The 20,054-nt window shown below is 33.7% G+C and overlaps 1 protein-coding gene across 31 annotated transcripts in view; it reads left to right on the top strand.

Moving 5' to 3' along the window:
- Positions 1 to 17,580, top strand: part of ADGRL2 (adhesion G protein-coupled receptor L2) — a 369,284-nt gene extending 351,704 nt beyond the window's left edge. For 5 of the 31 annotated variants that reach the window (XM_060303575.2, XM_060303582.1, XM_060303600.1 and 2 more), the window contains 9 exons: positions 4,902 to 4,993; positions 5,816 to 5,860; positions 6,145 to 6,171; positions 6,825 to 6,993; positions 9,603 to 9,731; positions 10,284 to 10,380; positions 12,086 to 12,214; positions 13,057 to 13,074; positions 15,548 to 17,580. In XM_060303575.2, the coding sequence (XP_060159558.1) occupies positions 4,902 to 4,993; positions 5,816 to 5,860; positions 6,145 to 6,171; positions 6,825 to 6,993; positions 9,603 to 9,731; positions 10,284 to 10,380; positions 12,086 to 12,214; positions 13,057 to 13,074; positions 15,548 to 16,302 (1,461 nt within the window). In that variant the 3' untranslated portion in view covers positions 16,303 to 17,580. Of the gene's footprint in view, positions 1 to 4,901; positions 4,994 to 5,815; positions 5,861 to 6,144; positions 6,172 to 6,824; positions 6,994 to 9,602; positions 9,732 to 10,283; positions 10,381 to 12,085; positions 12,215 to 12,446; positions 12,529 to 13,056; positions 13,109 to 14,113; positions 14,179 to 14,808; positions 14,862 to 15,547 lie in introns of all 31 variants that reach the window. The other 26 variants (XM_060303630.1, XM_060303608.1, XM_060303616.1 and 23 more) reach the window with 20 other exon arrangements.
- Positions 17,581 to 20,054: the final 2,474 nt, after the last annotated feature.

The raw sequence follows: 20,054 nt of genomic DNA, 5'->3' as shown, positions 1-20,054 counted from the left end.
AATTGAGCAGGTCGATAACTATAAAACAAACTGTGCACTCCTATAATCTATGGTACTTTTTTCTTTCTTTAAACTCTTTGTATTTTCATGTTCATCAATATGGGTGAGGATTAGCTAAGCCGTATCATCAAGTAGTGATGAATTTTATCAGCAAATTACATGACAGATTATTTAAACAGTAATTTATGAAATTATTTTTGGGGATAGATAGAAGAGTATTATTTGTTATTGAAAGAGAAAGAATGCCCCATTTAGTGATTTAACTCTTTTTAGCTGAATAGGAGAATTCTTTTCTTTTTAATTTGGTCTCACTCTTTCACATAGAATTCTATTAAGAGGTACCCATCTACCTATTTACCTGTACACACACACACACACACACACACACACACACACACACACACAGAGCAGAGTTAAAATCTGATTAATTCCTGGATGAGTTGCCTCATCTTCAAACTTAATCTTCAGTGTGGGCATTTAGTCTGGTGAGTTGACATACAACATGTAACACAATCCTGTTAACTTGTACTTACTAGAGGCTTCTACACGAATGATTAATGACATGTATACCAGCTGTAGACAATCTTTATGTACATAGCTGTAACTCCATCTTTTTCATTTCTCATTGATGCATAGCACCTTTCAACCTATCCCAAAATACTCTGTTTAACAGAAGTATATGGCTAGAAAGACCCATTTATGTCATAGGGAAAAGTTTAAGAAGAAAGAACTCAGTACGTCATTTGAAACTAAGGTTTTCAGTCTTCAAGTGACTATTTTGGACAATAGATTTTGTCAAAGATTTTTTCTGCCCCCTCTATTTCTTGTTCTGATTCCCATAGTTACATTTTAAGAGAACAAGAGTAGAAGAGAAAAGAAGAAAATCTATTGAAATGTTTTATTATACAAAATTATAACTCTTATTAGAGTATATTGCCTCCTGAAAAAGATCATAGGAACAGTATTTATCCATGAAACTAAAAATTAGCATTTACATTTTTAGACACTGGAGAAAATCAGAGAACTTTAAAACCACAGTTTAAAGAACTTGTTAACACTTCAGTAAGTGTTCTATTTAATTCCAGAAAATATTTCACTCACATATATTTTGCTGGCAATGTATTAAAATGTTCAGTACCTAAATAATAGACATTTTTTTGGTAAATAATTTGTATTAGTAAAATTTTTTAATGTGGAGTTGAGGAAAAGAAAAATATCTCACGCTTAGCAGTTTTTGCTCTTATGCTGTGATTCACAATAAGTCTTGCATACCTTTTTTCGTAATTACTTTGTCTGACAATGATGTTATTTTCTCCTATTAAAGATACCATTGCCTCAGTAATTGTATATCGTCCTTGTATTTCAAAGACTAAGTTAGTGTTGGATTTAACTAAATTTCTTGGCAACTTAACCATTAGTGCGTTGGCTAAAATTTTATTTTCAGTTTCTGTAAATTGGAGAATTCACAGACACTTGTGAAACAGTCTGACTGCAAGAGTCCTTCTGTGGTTTTATGATTATTTTTCTAGGATTTTAAGTTGTTTTTAAAGAGACTCACTTTTAAAACATCTTCTTGAAACATTTGATTTTAAATATGCTAGAAACAATAGCTTTCTTTCCCCACTCGGGTTTTATGGGTTTGTGTGATATTTAGCTGTGTATGAATATAACTAGCACAGACAGGATTAAGAAAACACAAATAACTGTTCAAAGTACAATTTGGCTAGTGGGAATAGAAGTGTGTGGACGTTTTAGCTATTTGCTGATTATGGGATGGTAGTGTTTCACAAAGGAAATGGAGAATTGGTTGTTATGGCAAGCCCATCAAGTGGAAATCATTTGAAGAGCACACCTTTGTATGTCATTTAGGATTTCTTTGATAGTGTGTTCTATGTATTAATTAATTTAATATTATATCTTCAACTCATTGGTCATCTCTGACTGAGTGGTAAATTAGATTACTCTTTATAGAAGTGGAACCTTTTTTAAAAAAATACAAAACTAGTATATCTTTTGTTTGTTAGAAGACTGCTAATTTTCTCAACCAGAATAAACTGGTTAATTTTGTTGACAAGACTGGGCCATGGAGCCAGAAGACAGTATATTGAATCTCAGCATTGACATTACAGTAGCTAAGTAGTCTTTGGCAAGATAATTAACATCATAGATTTGTAAAATGGTTATCCAAGTGCTACCTACTACCTCTGGAGATAGGATTATATGTTGTGGGTGGGGTATTTTTTTTTCCTGTAATTTTCTGAGCTTTATATCTTGTGACTGTATTATCTTTGTAGCTAGGAAGAAACACTGAACACATATATAACATTAAAAACTTCAGTAGGGTGAGGAGAGATGCATCTAACAGTCTGTTTTTTAAGGATTAAATGAAATATGTTTTCTGTGGCATTTTCAAGTTGGTTAGTTCTGTCTTAACAAGAAACAAATGTCTTTGTATCATATTTAAGCTTTAATTCTATTTTGACATAGGTACACTTCATTTTCATTTCAATTTTATTGGAAAATAAGCTAGTTCTTAAATAACTGATTTTTTTTTTTGTGGGGGCTGGTTTTTCTTCATTGAAAAATCTGTTTGGATGGATGTAACCCCCACAAGTTCACATTTTGTACTCATTTTCTTTTTATAGCATAATACTTGATACATCCACATTTTTTTCACATTCACATTCTTTATTTTCCTTGTGGTTTAGACATTGTGGTGGGTAATAACTTTTTTCTTTTCTTGAATGTACTCCTACCACTACTATTATTTTATTCCTGAGGGGATAAGTAATATGCTTAGAAAATAATGAGCTCCAAATTGTGGCCCTTTTGTGCTTCAGAAAATTATTTAACAAAAGGTGTTGGGGTAGAGGGCAACCCTAGGTCTGGAAGTTTGTAATAAAAGAAATAATGTTTTATCAGGACATTCAAAAAGAAGGGTTAGGAGGTTTAAAAGATTTTGATTCTGAATCTGTTAGGGCAGCCATTCTTACATAAGTGTTGTAACTACTTTGTTTCCTTATATGGGTTTTGGTTGGTTGGTTTGTTTTTATGATTATTTGGAGTACTTGTTTTTAACCATTCTTAAATTGTCCTAGTTAAGACTTACTGTTATATAAAATAAAAAGTAAAAGCACTACTTTAAAAAAATTAGAGATAAACTGTACCATGCTTCTTTAAAATCAAATTAAGTATTCATTGTACTATCAGAAAGATCTCCCTAATTTCTCAAAGGCAAAAATTTGTGTCTTATCCCTATACAATAAGCACATTCTTGTGTGGAGCAGTAAGGTCAATAAATATTTGTTGAATGAAATGAATCATATTGTAATAATCCTGAAAATGTAAGCCTTTATTTATGTATGACCAACTGGACTTTATAATCTTCAGAATATAAAGCTAGACATTTTTTTTTACCAATTTATTTACTTTTTCTCTAGACAAGTATTTTAAGAAATTAATTTTTAAGTACTTTTTTAAGCAAAGAGCTTCTTTTGTCCTCAAGTAATTAATGGAATGCTGTCTGCCAGCACTTGCAAATTATGCCTATTTTAGTCCTTAAGAGGAAATTCTACATCTAAGAGAAATAACAAGGCACAGTAGACAAAATGACTGATACAGGGCTTAAAGCCTTTGCTCTGTTCCTTAAACTCGTTAGGAAGGACTTGGAAATTTTCTTTATTGCCTTACATCATTTTTCCTAATTATAAAATCAGAAGTGGTGATGAATGAGGAAAATAATGTTATCATATTATCAGATGGTATTGTGACTCAGTAAAAATAATCGCGTTACTGTAACAAAGTTATGTGGATTATTTACTACCAAGGAATTGCTTTCGTCTCTACATATAAACAGGTCCTTTTCTGAGTATACCCTTTGTGCCTTCACTAAATCACTTAATCCTCACAAAATAACTTCATTTTGTCTCTTTTAAAGTAATAATCTGAAGTAAATAAAATGTCAAAAAGAATCCAGGAGCGATTTAGCATAGTTTTATTTTTAGAGCATAAAAATGGAAGCTGCCTTCACTCCATCCAGCATTCTGCCAGGCTTCCGTAGAAGCAAATGCAAATTACAAACCTTTAACTTTCCTCAGTCAAAACACAACTCTTATCTTCTGAGTTCTCTCAAGTTGACCTGCCAGACTGTGCTTCCATGTCAGGTTCTATCTTCCCCAGTTGGCATTTGTTGCATCTACATTCTTTGTACAACTGAGTGTTTAGAGGGACTCAAAACAGCCTTTGGAATTTACCTACTTCCATACAGTACAGAGACATCAGGAAGAAAGAAATGGTGGTCTTTAACACTTAAATAGCAAATACATTTATATATTTTAAAGTTTATCTTACTTTATATAACCAGCTAACATTTTTCATATATTTTATCTCATTTGATCTTCACCATTACCTTATAAAAAGAGTATGCAAATGCAAATGTTAATTTTCCTCATTTAATCAGTCAAAATCAAGAATAGACTCTCAACTAATTCTTAGGGTCCCAAATTCAGGGATCTTTCCATTATAAGCTACATGATGTAAATGCCCCTTCTAAGGAATTCACTTCAGTGTTTTCATTAGATGGTTTTTAGGCCCTGGAGTACTTCTAGCTAAAGAAACTAATTTAGGCTGTCTAATTTATTTAATCATCACCACATGATACTGATTTAATGAGGTTTCAGTTTCATGTCAAATGATCTATTAAAAAATCGATCATATGTAGCCAGAGTATTTTTTATTTAGACTCAACTTGATCATTGCATAAGTAAACTAGAATTGAATCAGTGTCTACCATATACTCGTGTTATTCATATTAAACTGCATTAATCCATTAAATATATTTGCAAAAATGTATAATTTTTACTTTTTGTCATAGTGATCTAATTCTTTATTTGTTGTAACAGCTAAATATTATCTTCCTGGTGATCACATTGTGCAAAATGGTGAAGCACTCAAACACATTGAAACCAGATTCTAGCAGGTTGGAAAACATTAAGTAAGTATTTCGTATTTTAATTTTACTGCTTGACAAACTAAGTGAAAGGTATTCTCCACAGGGAATACATGAATACCATCTTTCACCTGTAGAAATTATTCAGAATGAAGTTTTACTGATCAAGGTTGAGTCTCACTGTTACCATGTCACAGACATTGGTCAAAAATTAGGTAGTAATTTCTGTCTTGATCTAAAGCCAAGAAATTGTTTCAGTGGCTTTGTGGAAATTCCATATCACTGTAGCAATTTCATTTGAATTTAAAATGCAATTCAAAATGATGTTCCTGTTTGCATGACTGATATGATTATATTGTTTGTTTTGTTAAATGACTTTTTGATTTATTAAGGATTCTGAGCAGTTTCTACTTCTAATCCTGTTTTCCTAAGAGAATTTACTCCATTACTATTGTTAACTTGGAGATTGTCTGTTGTTTTCATGATAATTAAATAAATGTTTACTTTATTTCAATGTTGAAAAAAACTGCAATATCCTATCAATGGAAAAATGTTATCTAATTAACAAAAAATTGATAGCTGTTGATTCATTGTCATCTTATAAAAGCATTTTCAGAGTAATTTTTTAAAATATGAGTTAATTTAAAATTTGAGGAGGTATTCAAGTTGGTTATAATGGGATGTGGAAAATATTTTTAATGTTAAAAATGGCAGATCTATAGTAAGGGTAATTTTTTTTTAATTAGATAAAGTTTTAGATAGGTTAGTGCCAGCTTCATTGCATGTTGCATGGTAAGAGAGAGAGCTAATCTTTAGCATCTCTCTCTTTTCTTCCTTTTCCTCTTTCTGTCTTCTCATCTACACCAGTAATTACCGTGTTTGTGATGGCTACTATAATACGGACTTACCTGGGTAAGGTAGAACCCTACATTAACAAATTTATGGCATGATTTATATTTTTTACAAATCCGTCAATATCATGAATTGCCCTTAATTTTTATAATTATTTTGGAATATCTTATTTGCTAGAATATTTTAAACTATAATGTGCCTTTATTTTTTAATTGTTTGCCTCTGCATTTTGACTTTCTTAATTTTGACTAATTTTATAAAATATATAAATGCTTTCTTATTACTTTCTATTTTAATTCTGTCTAATAATTTTGTTTCTCTTTTCTGCTTATAATGCTTTCTAGCTATGAAGATAATAAGCCATTTATCAAGTAAGATCATTAGTTAGACATGGAATGCACTGACTTTAAATCCTCTCATTCCGTCCTATTTTCTACAGTTCCTTTCTCCTTAAGCTATTCATGATGAAATCTCTCCCAAATTATTTTATTTTGAAGTTGTTCTCATGTTTTTGTCTCATTTCAGCTAGGCTTCTTCATGCTTCAGTTATAAAACCTTAGGTTCACCTAAGATCAGTTTCTTAGAATCTGAGGTTTAGGTGTTAAGTGATTATCTGCCATTTAACCTTTCTGTATGTGTCACATTATTCAGTGTCTTGAGTGCACCACAGGAATAAAAGTATAGGAGTAAACTAATTAAGGACTCCTTAATTTCTTTTACCAAAATGCACATAAAAGACAATAAAGTCATGGGGGATGTTTTACACCTTGTATTTTAATATAGTTTTCATACCTTGTTTATTCTGAGTAAGAAAAGGTCATACCTGCTGTTGCTGTTTTCACTGGAGACTACAGTACTAAATGCTATTGTTCTTTCTTTAATCAATGAAAGGTTAAAGCCAAAATGCTGTTGAATTTGAATGTGAACATAAAGTCAACTGCTACTACTGATATGTTAATAGTTAAGTGTGATGTGTGTTGTTCTCTCATTGAACCTGTTGATGAAATTCACTTTATTTTTTCAGGTCTTGGGTGCTTGGCGCTTTCGCTCTTCTGTGTCTTCTTGGCCTAACCTGGTCATTTGGGTTGCTTTTTATTAATGAGGAGACTATTGTGATGGCTTATCTCTTCACCATCTTTAATGCTTTCCAGGGAGTGTTCATTTTCATCTTTCACTGTGCTCTCCAAAAGAAAGTAAGTGAAAACACTTAGAGGCTCTGCTTAACTTGTTCTTTGATTTGAAAATAATATATATAATAGGGAAGATTTTAAGTTACAACTGGAATATTATTAATAGCATTATATTTTAATCATAAATTAATTGTAATGAAAGTCAGGAAGCTCAGGCTTCACATGTAAAATGTGTCAATACCAATCATCTCTTTAATGTCAGTTTGGGAATATTATAAACTAGATACTTATGTTAAGATTTCTTCTTTGGAGTCTACAAAAATGCTTTGTGCAAAAGGTATACAAGAAAAATAAAAAGTTAAATAATCTTGTTCTTTGCTCAATAAAAGGAATGCAGTGGTTCAAAACAAAATTGAGTATAAGGATAAATGGTCTAAATTTTAAAAGCACAAGATATACAGAAAAATGAATATCAGTGTTGTCTTCTGAGTAATTTTGAAAGATCTTAAAACCCAGCAATTTCATATCTCACATCTTATTATTTTGTCCTGATTTAATGTTAAGTGGAGTCAGCAAAACTGACTCAAAAATTAAAGTTGAAGGTGAAAAAGTTTAATCTATTACAAGAAGATGTTAAACCTAAGAGAATAGCTTAGCTACCATTTAAGTTTAAAATGTCTATGCCTATCACCAGGTATCATCCTTTCCCTGTCTGCATATCTAATGTAGTCTTTTTATTCTGTTATTACTAGTTGGTCACTAAACTGAACAGAGAAATAGAGTTGTGAAAGTGAAAACTATTATGTTTTCAGTCCTGACAAGATGATAGTGTTGTTACTTCCATCAGTTCTGATAAGCTATAATTGTGAGATAATGACAGTGGAATGTGCAATGCTGACAGATAATAATGTACATTCACAGCAATATAGGCATTAGGCAAAACCAACACCGGAGGGTATTATTTGGATAAAATACCATTTTGATTGCCATTGTCTTGGTTATATAGGATTTCAGAGCAGTTAATAGACATTAAGTGTACAGAAATTTTTTGTGAGGTATCATGTATTATTTAATATGAACCTTAACTTTCTAAACATTATACAGGTATAACCTTGTCATTACTTTGGTTTTTATATATTTTCTGCATAGATGAGCATTTTATATACATGCACATAATCACATATTCATACCTTCTGTCAAATGTTTTTGACAAAGCATAAACTTACCAGAAAAAGGATGAGGTCATCATTATTTCCTCATAGAGTTTGTATATTAATTTTACAGAGATTTTGCTATGCTTTTTAATTAGCAATTACATTTTAAAGTCATTGTGTTACATTTCTTTTGAACAAGTTCTACTTAGTCTTGGATATGTTCTATTGGATGCTGCCAGGATGAATTGTTAAGAATATAAGATGATTTAGTTAAAATCATGGTTCTAACTGCTTGAGTGAGCATATTTAGGCAGAGAAAATGCTTTGAAAGTTCACCCCCATTGTTATTTGTTCTAATAGATATAATTAAATAAAGCTAAGAGGATGAAAATTCAAGTGCACTTAGATTTAAAAGGTCATTAGTGACTTTAATTCTCTAATTTCCCAAGGAATAAGTGTCAAAGTTTTGGCCTTTGCAGGCAGATACTGAGCATAGAAATGGTGTTGCGGGGGAGCGGGGAGGGGGAAGCCTTTGAGTGTTTTTTGTAACCTACTAGAAAAAATAATTTCTTATGCAGCCTCTCCTTCTTCTGTCTTGAAATTTCAAAGTCTGGCTCTTAGCCTCAATGAAACCTGTTTATATGCCAGCAAAGCTGCACAGAATCCAGAACTCTCCCCCCTCCTCCCAATTCTTGACCACCTAAGTGGGGCACTATTATTTAGCAGTTGTTTGGACCTCACTTTTTAACGTTTCAACTTTCTTTTAGGCCTGACAACTTTTCTATCTATTCATATGTCCAAACTTCAGGGGAAAAGGGAAATTACCTGGGTAACTCATTAATGTGAATGGAAATTGCTTAAATAGTTCCCTTGTGTGCTAATGAAGTGAATAGGCATCTTAGACTCTGTACACTAAATGTTAGAGCTAGACATATCAGAAAATGAAGAAAACATTCCATCCTAATTAATGACATATGTATCAAAGGACTTTTTTTCCTTTATTCTTGTGCCAAAGTAGTCTTTCATTATAAAGAGGTCACCTGCAACACCATGCAATCTAGTAAAAGACGTTTATGTACTGACCTACCTAAGAGGACACGAAGCATATAACCCTTAAATGACTGAATTACAGGTGGTTAAATGTAATTAAGCAGGGAAAATACTAAATTTTTATCTTATTTTCTTAGCATGAAATAGAAAATTGGGTTTGCTAAGGCTATAGCTAGAATAAGGCTTTTAAGATATTACCATTGTATTAATAAATAACATTTGCATAATGAAAACAGGGTATATAAAGCATTTCTACATATGATATCACCCTTTAAAGATCCTACTAGCCAGTCTAGTGGACAGAGGTGTTTTTCTGATTACCATTTCACCAGTTTCAATTGAACTTGACTTTGTAATCTCCACGGAAAAGTGTTAGTGGGACTTCTTGTCTCGTCTGCTCATTTAATTAGAGAGAGAGGAGCAAGCATGTTTATATTAATCCCTTGGTCTTGTGGTTATTCAATGCAGGTACGAAAAGAATATGGCAAGTGCTTCAGACACTCGTATTGCTGCGGCAGCCTCCCAACTGAGAGCCCTCACAGCTCAGTGAAGGCGTCCACCACCAGAACCAGTGCTCGGTATTCCTCTGGCACACAGGTAACAAAGAGTTTGACAGCATCTTTAATTAATCTTCTTTATGGAAAGCCTTCTGAGACATGTTCTGTTCAGATGTACTAATTGTCTCCTCATTATAATGATCTAGGTAGCAAATACTTGCCTTCTTAGTATTTTGGTTTTAATTTCTTCCTAAGTATTTCTTCAAGGTGTTTCTTTAGGTGTAAACATCCTTTTTTGAGAGGTATACTTTTTTAAAGAGTATGTCATAATCATTAGATATCCTAAGCTCACATAGCACAGGACTCAGTAGGCATTCAGTAAACATTTGTTGACTAACTAGCCATCTCCACTTTAAAAAAAGACAATAAGTGAACACTCTTTTTAAGATTGGAAAATTAAATACTCCTTAGTAGAGAAGCAACAGAGGAGTATAGACTTCCTTCGTTCTAGAACAGAATCAATGCACATTTTTTTAAAAAAGGTCAAAAGATAATTCTGCACAGATTATTCAGGGTATATCTTTGTGTGTCTAATGTAAGGTAAGCTTGGGAAAACTAACATAACATATGTCTTGCTATTTTATGTTAATAGAGTCGTATAAGAAGGATGTGGAATGACACTGTGAGAAAACAATCTGAATCGTCTTTTATCTCAGGTGACATCAATAGCACTTCAACACTTAATCAAGGTCAGTTACTAGGAAAATTTGAGTTTACAATTTAAATTTTGTGCCTTTTGCCAATTTGCAATAATTCTAGAGAAAATGCTGATTTTTCCTCTCAAATGGGTTTATATCACAAGCTCTTAAACCTGTTGAGTCATCTTTTATTAAAGTACATATAAATTCTTTTTATTCAATAATGTAATGCAAAAAGTATGATTTCAAATACCACGTTAACAGAGGCTGGAAAAAGTAATTTCTGAGAACGTGCTTTGCCACAGATTAAAATGGTTTCCTAGTGAATACAGATTTATTCTTTCTAAACGTACATTTATGAAAGTTTTTTTCTTAAAACATTAATATAATTAGAATAACTACTCTTCACATTAAACAGTACCAGTTTTGCAGTGAAAATTCTTACTTGTAAAATTCTTCTGTTTTTACGTTTCTTTCAAAAAGTAAAAAGTAAATGTCAAAACATTTATACTAACTCTTCATAAACACATAATTAAACTACATGATAATTTACAAAGTAATTTTTATATTTGAATTGTTATTATTTAATGTGTCTACAATTATAGCCTTAAACTTATCACATAATCAATATAATTCCAACTTAAAACAATATGGCAAATAAAATAATGTAGCCAGATAAGGGCACAAGTACATGTACAGACACATATTCCTGAGTACAAGTTTAGTAAATTTCAATTTATTTTGAAAAAAATCATATATTATTGTATATATTCTTGGAAAGGTAATTTATCCAGGTAATTTCAGTTTTGATGTACTGATTTGTAATATAATATGTTATATTTTATCACAATGTAGTATGAAAGACATTTTTCATTGTTGACATTGTTCTGATGAGATTCTGGTTTAAAATGAAAAAAAGCACATGTATGGCATCAAAACCAACTTGAATTTTAAAATATTTTTAGCCAAATTACATTAGTTATGCAAAACGCATGTTTGATAAGTATTGAAAGGTTTGTAATTTGTCAGTTAGAATGAGTGAAATGTGTGTTTATTCCATTGCTCTGATGTTTTACCTAATTCTGTTAAGATGACTATCAAAAAGGAAATGAATTATTCAATGATTCATTTTTGAAACCTGGCAAATAAGATTACAGAGGAGAATTCTTGTTGGATAGAATTTGTGAATGGTCTAATAATTCATTATACACAGTCTCTTTTTCCCCTCAGCATGTGTGCTCTTGCATTTACTAAGAGAAGCTTGGTGCAGTGTGTCATACTTTTTACCTGTTTGTGAAAGTTGTTTTTCCTCCTGCTTGTATCAGAGTTGGTATTAACACCGATGTTTTCATGAGGGATAATCCCACACCTGTAAATTCTGAAAGTTTGAGATTCCCTCTTCTGGGCCTCAGTGGTTAGGTTTTTAATATTAAGCAGTAACATCTTGAAACATAATGTTGATCTCTGTGCATTTAATTGCCATTTTTGTTGAACAGTGATTTTGTATAAATTAGTAAATGTCATCCTCAGCAGGTGTTTACTTGGGGGACTTAGAAAGCACCTGTGAATTGCTGAAATTTAACTTCCCTCTTCCCTTTCTCCTTCAAATTAGTAGTTCAAATACAGTCAGATAATTTCAGCAGATTTTCCATTGCCAACTTATCCACTACCCTTGATGAATACGAAAAGTACTTTTTTGCAACTGCAACACTAAAATAAGAGAACTGATGTATTTTTTTCTGTTTCTTTGCTTTAGGAATGACTGGCAATTACCTACTAACAAACCCTCTTCTTCGACCCCACGGCACTAACAACCCTTATAACACATTGCTCGCTGAAACAGTTGTATGTAATGCCCCTTCAGCTCCTGTGTTTAACTCACCAGGTGTGCTTATACTTACGAGTACAACTACCTTTCTTTGCTGCTAAACAGAACTCTGATCTTTGCCCTCTTTCTAGAACACTCAAGTTGCCATATACTTACTATTACATCCTTAATTTCTCAGTTAAAAAGCATTATGGTATTGCCCATGCCAGGCTTCTAAAACTGCACTATATTATAGTAAAAATTCAGTCATGATAGTATTTACCAATAATTATCCATGTTTTTGACACAGGTGGCATAAATCTTAATATATTATTACAGGACTGACATCACATGGTCTGAGAGCCCATCTTCAAGATTTATATCATTTAGAGGTATCCTATCTATGTAATATACTATTCAGTTGACTCTAAAGCTTGCTGACGGAGTTTGCTTCTGGCATGACTTAGCTAATAATTTGGATGCCTAGGTATAGAAAACTACATCCAGCATTATCAATGTAACCAAACTATAGTATAGTGCAGCTTTATGGTAGTTTTTCTTTCTTCTTAAAAAACTAAGAATAAAGTTAATATTAGTCAGTTTATACCTATAGTTTTTTATTGGGGGAGGGGGAGAGATAGTCACTAACCCATCCTGTATTTTACTGTATTTTCTAATAGCTTATTTATTTAAAAAATATATATATATATTTAATATTAACAGAATTTTCAAGAGTTTGGTGAAAGTTTTATTGCATAATTACAGTTAGCATATAATCTTTATTTGTGATTGATATTTGCCACTAAATTAAACACAGAACTTCGTTTCCGTTTTTTTTTTCTTGACATTCTTTTTTAACGTAACTGCAGCTTCTCTTTTCATTCTCTTGTTTTTCTTACTTTCCTTATGCTTTCCTCTAGCAACCTACAGAGAGACAAGTATGGGAGTAAAACTTAACTTTGCCTATCAAATGTAAATTTTTTCAGCATGATTTTTAACCGGCACAATTAAAACATAACTAGCAGTCATGAAGTAGACTCAGCGGGCAAGTGGTTCACAATTTGCAACTCAAATGTTTCCAAATTCAAACAGTACATCTATATGTACTGCCTTTTGTCAGTAATAGAGGTCTGTAGCAAATGCTGTCCATACTTAAGAACATGCAATGCTGAAATAATTTGCTCTTTAAAGCCTGAGGTACTGTCAACCAGAATGCTTAATAATTGACTTATCATTTCTGCATTCCCACAGTAATCTTGCTACAGGCTGTGGAAAGTCTTCCAGTGAATTACCTGAACTTGGGCAGAAAAAGTTGCCTCTTCAAAACCAGCCAAAGATGTGCTTAAATCTGCAGTATATCATAGAAAACACCTTTTGGATTACCCAGTATATATTTTTATATTTATTAATCAACAATAAAAAGAAAAATGACAGGATCAAACCTCGACAGAGGAAACAAACGCTAGCAACTGACCCCCGTGTCACTTATAATTTAAAGCAGCAAATGTTTCCTAGTAGTAGATCTTCTGAAGTTTGTGACACATATATAAATTTATAAAGCTGGAGATTTGTGTCAGTGAGGCTAAAGGAAGCCATGCAAAGAACTATCATAACTTCATTTTGTCAAACATGCCTTGGAGCATGATACAAATCGAATTGTCAGCTTTTCAAAAGCAGAAGTTGGATCAGACTTTTCTAAATAACATGAGTCAATAATAAATATGACCCACCTATTTTCTCATTTTCTGCTAATGATAATTAATTGAGCATGTATTAGGTATTTATTGGTCATGACATTGAGTTTTCTAGGATAATCTGCAGCTTTAAGAGTGGAGTGAGCACTAAAAAGGGAAATTTCCTATTTTTTCGAAGAATTCATTTTTTTCCTAAACTCCTCCAAGCCTTGCATACAATGCAGCAGCCTCACAGTGGTCAGTTTCATTTCAATAACATCATTTCATTCTTTTTTTTTTCCAGACTTATCTGTAGACAAGTGATTTTTTTCTCTAGGATTTTGAGAATGAATAACCTAACTTTCCATGGTACAGACCATTTAATTTTCTCTAAAACTTTTTTTTTCATCTGCCTGAGAAGCACTGTGATGTCTTAGTTTACATGTTTATGTGTCTGTAGAAAAATACAACTCTGATTCAAAGAGAGCATGTTACCATATTTTTTTTCCTCCTGAACCTCTTTTCATATCTTCAGCAGACGTATCCAATCTTTCATTCCTTTAGAAATAAAAATATATTAGCCAAGGCTGACACCCTTTTTCCCATTCCACAGTTGATATTTATTCTTGGTTTAATTTCTGTGACACATACTTAAGAAATCTCCTAACATTTCTGCGTTTAACCTCCATGCCCATGGTGTCTGTGGGCCAGTCTCGTACAGTAGTAGACTCTGCTGGTTCATTCGGTGCTGTCACTGTGACTGATGCAGATTGCAGGGCTGCAGGCAAACTTTGACCAATAGGAGCCTGGGGCCATTGCTATTAGAGAGAGTATTAGTACCAAATAAAAGTTCAAAATAATAAGAAATATTCAATGAAAAAGTAAAAGGCTGCTATTGCTGGTAATCTAATTTGTTGAACCCTTGCTCTAAGTTGCTGAGAAGCTTAGAAATTCTTCATCATGTTACAATAAATCATTTTACTTTCTTTTATATATCAGCTACTCTTAGGCCAGATAGCCTGAGCAGACAGACATGATGTGAGTTGTCCAAAGTGAGTCATTCCACCTGCTGTCTATCGTGTTGTTGGATGGTGCTTGTGGGCCCCTGGTCCAGTCAGTATGAGAGGCGGCTGTCTTTGTTTAACATGACTTCTTTGTGTCTGTCCATTTTTTCATTCTTTTTTTCACTTCATCTCCAGAAAAAGGAAATGTTAGAATGTTGTTTAAAGAGTTGCTTGCCAGTTACGTGGGTTTATGTTGTACATTTGCCTTCAGTTTTTGTATGTGACTTACTCCTTTTTAATTTAGTGTTGTTTAGGACAAATTCTGTTAATTTTATTTTTATAAACCATAGTCTCGTACTTTAAAACGTAAATGTCACTAATGAATTGCTTTGCATTAACTATGCAAGGGCATGGAGTGAAGTCTTTATAAGAGTGTCAGAGATTTGACCAAAAATCAATTCATAACTACTGTCTCCCCGAAATTGATAAAGCAACATTCTGTATACCATCTTCCCTCCCTGGAAAACAGTATTATTCTTTCACACTTGTTCCTGTTATCTAAGGGGTTGCAACTGTTTACAGTTGGGAATGCAGGAAAGCCTGGCACTTTCCAAGTGTTAGCTTTCAAATACAACTTTGTCCTGAACGACATTAAAAAGTTTTGTACAAAAGAAGTAAAGATTCTTGAGGAAGGAACAGAGGCAGTAACCGAACCCCTCCCTTTTCTGTTTCAGGACATTCACTGAACAATGCCAGGGATACAAGTGCCATGGATACTCTACCGCTAAATGGTAACTTTAACAACAGCTACTCACTACGCAAGGGGGACTATAATGACAGCGTGCAAGTCGTGGACTGTGGACTAAGTCTGAATGATTCCGCTTTTGAGAAAATGATCATTTCAGAATTAGTGCACAACAACCTGCGGGGCAGCAGCAAGGCTCACAACCTCGAGCTCACACTACCAGTCAAACCTGTGATTGGAGGGGGCAGCAGCGAAGATGACGCTATCGTGGCAGATGCTTCGTCTTTAATGCACAGTGACAACCCAGGGCTGGAGCTCCATCACAAAGAACTCGAGGCACCGCTCATTCCTCAGCGGACTCACTCCCTTCTGTACCAACCCCAGAAGAAAGCGAAGCCCGAGGGGACTGACAGCTACGTCTCCCAGCTGACAGCTGAGGCCGAGGACCACCTGCAGTCCCCCAACAGAGACTCTCTTTACACAAGCATGCCCAACCTTAGAGACTCTCCGTATCAGGAGAGCAGCCCCGACATGGAAGAAGACCTGTCTCCATCCAGGAGGAGTGAGAACGAGGACATTTACTATAAGAGCATGCCAAACCTTGGAGCTGGCCATCAGCTTCAGATGTGCTACCAGATCAGCAGGGGCAATAGTGATGGTTACATAATCCCCATTAACAAAGAAGGGTGTATTCCAGAAGGAGATGTCAGAGAAGGACAAATGCAGCTGGTGACAAGTCTTTAATACTGCAGCTAAGGAATTCCAGCGGCCCCATGCAAGTGTTAGTAAATAAAGACAGGCTCCATGGCCTGATACAGCTCCCTCAAACTCTGCTTGAAGAGATGGCTCTGTTGACCTGTGGTTCTCCAGTGTAAAAAAGATGACTGAACCTTGCAGTTCTGTGAATTTTTATATAACATACAAAAACTTTGTATATACACAGAGTATACTAAAATGAATTATTTGTTACAAAGAAAAGAGATGCCAACCAGGTATTTTAAGTTTCTGCTGCTGTTTAGAGAAATTGTGAAACAAGCAAAACAAAACTTTCCAGCCATTTTACTGCAGCAGTTTGTGAACTAAATTTGTAAATATGGCTGCACCATTTTTGTAGGCCTGCATTGTATTATATACAAGACGTAGGCTTTAAAATCCTGTGGGACAAATTTACTGTACCTTACTGTTCCTGACAAGACTTGGAAAAGCAGGAGAGCTATTCTGCATCAGTTTGCAGTTAACTGCAAACCTTTTACATTAAGGCAAAGATTGAAAACATGTTTAACCACTAGCAATCAAGCCACAGGCCTTATTTCATATGTTTCCTCAACTGTACAATGACCTATTCAAAAATGGCTAAAGAAATTATATTTTGTTCTATTGCTAGGGTGAAATAAATACATTTGTGTCCAACGGGAATATAATTGTCATTAAAATAATTTTAGAGTTTGGAGAAAATATTGTGTGAAGCTCATGGTTGCACATATGTTATCAAATGTTTTTTCTTACACTTTGTCATTGTAAGTTCTACCCATTTTCACTTATTTTCCACTGTATACGGTGTTCTGCTTTGACAAGTTAGTCCTTATTCTTACATTTTAATTTCTTATGGCCAAAAGAACGTGTTTTATGGGGAAAAAAACTCTTTGAAGCCAGTTATGCCATGCCTTGCACAAATGTGGTGAAATCTAGAAAAGATTGTTTGTCACCCCTCTGTTTGTTCTTGAACAGGGGCCAAAGAGGGCACTGGGCACTTCTCACAAACTTTCTAGTGAACAAAAGGTGCCTATTCTTTTTTAAAAAGTAAAATTAAACATAAATATTACTCTTCCATATTCCTTCTGCCTATATTTAGTAATTAATTTATTTTATGATAAAGTTCTAGTGAAATGTAAATTGTTTCAGCAAAATTCTGCTTTTCTTTTCAGCCCTTTGTGTAAACCTGTTAATAATGAACCCATCACTAATATCCAGTGTAAAGTTTAACACGGTTTGACAGTAAATAAATGTGAATTTTTTCAAGTAGCTAATGTGCACTTTTATGTATGATACATAATTGGCTTTAACACACCGGTCCTTTGCCACCCCGCTCCCCTTGGGTATACTAGGTTCCTTCACAATATAACCCACGGGTATGCAAAAGAATACAGTTCAGCTGCCTGATGGTTCTATAGCCTGAAAAGAATATATTTGTATTCTAATTACCATTACCTATGCACAAAATCTGGCAGATAGGTTTCAATAGGGAAATATACTGAAAGTATTTGTGTCTGTTGCATTGCAACAGAGCCAAAAAACAAATAAAAATGAAAAAAAGAAGACGTGTTGCAAATCTCAAGTCAAATTTGGGCATCGTTAAAAAAACCTGACTTTTCAGCAGTATTGAGAAGCAAATCCTAAAACATACTTTTACACTTTGAGGATTATAAGTAGCCCTATAGGCAGCTGCAAATGGCAATGTTTGTTATCATGGAAAGGTTCAAAAATCATATAATTGAATCTCAACATGCAGATCTTCTCCTGTCTACATCATCAGCATTTATACCAAATTCTTCTAAAGCTTACTGGTTCTCTCAAGGGCTTCCACCACATTAGAAATCACTTTATTTCATGTGGACACACTTAGCCTATTTAAAAAGAGTAATAAGAGGGCTTCCCTGGTGGCGCGGTGGTTGAGATGTCTGCCTGCTGATGCAGGAGACACGGGTTCGTGCCCCGGTCCGGGAAGATCCCACATGCCGCAGGGCGGCTGGGCCCATGAGCCATGGCCACTGAGCCTGCGCGTACGGAGCCTGTGCTCCACAATGGGAGAAGCCACAACAGTGAGAGGTCTGCGTACCACAGAAAAAATAGTAGGGTGACAATGGAGGAGTGTAATCACATATACTTAATACCTAACAAGTTGGAAATTGACTATAAGAAATTATTAATATTCAAACAGATTTAACAATCGTCTGAGAAGGGTATTCATCCTTGGGTAAAAATTCTGCAGGAATTTACAAAACTTTATTTACTAGAAGGGGGCATTATATAATCGAGCACTTTCATTTTCTATTATGTTATATTTTTTGCTGTCCAAGCCTGAAACTCTACAATGTTATGTGATCTGTACTTCCTAGTATACAGGCTAACTAGGGTTAGGCTGGATCAGTGATGAATTGCCAAAAAAAAAAAAAAAAGGCAACATTGATTGTTTAATTTGTGGCATCTCTTTCTCTTGAGGCTGTTCTTAAAACTGGTATGATGTGAACAAGTGCAGAAGTACCTAGTACCTAAATAGTTAATGTTCTCTTCAGAATAGGTAATTTACAAGTCTTCACATTAGAGAATACAATTTGGAAGCTATGGTTCATCTTTGCCACCGAAAGAAGGATCACTTTTAAAACGGATTTCTTTTTAAAAATATATAAATGTTGCCTTAAATTCTATCCAGCATTCCCCCTAGTACAGATAATTTCTTAGGTTTAAAATTATTAATCTATTGACTAGTGCATTACTCTATTTATTAACCCAGTAGTTTCTTTGAGTCTGTCCAGACTTCACTTGTATATGCAATTTCCACCTTCTTAGTTGTTTCTCTTTGTAATAATCACAACCGTGACTTTTTATAAAGTCACATTATTATACCTTATCTCAGGGACAGTTAGTCAACAGGTCTGTTAATAATAAGGAGTGGTTGTTTCCATTTATTTTAGATGCAGCTTGATAAATGTTAGTCCAGATTGATCTCTTTTATTTTAAGATATAGGCTTGTGTTTGTTCTATTCACCAACAGAAAAAATTATAGCTTATACATCTGTATATAGTCATCTTATAGGCTTTTAAAATCATTTATGTGGAAGAGAATCCATTAAAATCCATAAATTGCTTAAATATGTCATCAGCTCAACTCATCCACGTTCATTTGAGGGTAGTTTATATTAATATCTTAACCAGAAAAACAACAGCAACAATTATTTGACAGAAAATCACTGTCACTATCCTTTCCCCCAAAAGAAGTATTATGCACAAATTCACTGCCCAATATCAAAAGAAAAATTCATGTGTACTTGTTACAGGGGATATTCAGGATGCTTGCTTTATGTATTTATTTAAATGAGAAAAGAGAATATGTAATTTTCCATCAATTCAACTTGGAACCTTCTTAAAACTGACCTTTAAGATGTTCTCGTGGGATAGAGTGTTTTGTAAAAAACTTCAACTCAGAAAAATTTTTATTGTGGTTATACCTTTCTAAGTAGAAAAACTTGAAAGAATGCATACAAGTTGAATTTCTGAAATGAAAGCAGCTCTTCATATTTTATTGATACTGAATTTTTTTTAAAAGACAGTAATCCCTGAGTGTTTTACAAATAAAACTTAGTACCAAGAGTTCACATGATCCTATGTTCCACATATTTTTCTTTCCATGAAATTGTTGCATTAAATCTCAAATGTCAGTATGAAAAGTTACTGACGTGTTGAATATAGATGAGGATTGCTTCACTGGGTAATAAAAT

This window comes from Globicephala melas, chromosome 1 (genome assembly GCF_963455315.2).
Source record: "Globicephala melas chromosome 1, mGloMel1.2, whole genome shotgun sequence".
Taxonomy (NCBI): Eukaryota; Metazoa; Chordata; class Mammalia; order Artiodactyla; family Delphinidae; genus Globicephala; species Globicephala melas.
The sequence above is the reverse complement of the archived record's forward strand: the minus strand, read 5'-3'. Positions and strand labels throughout refer to the sequence as shown.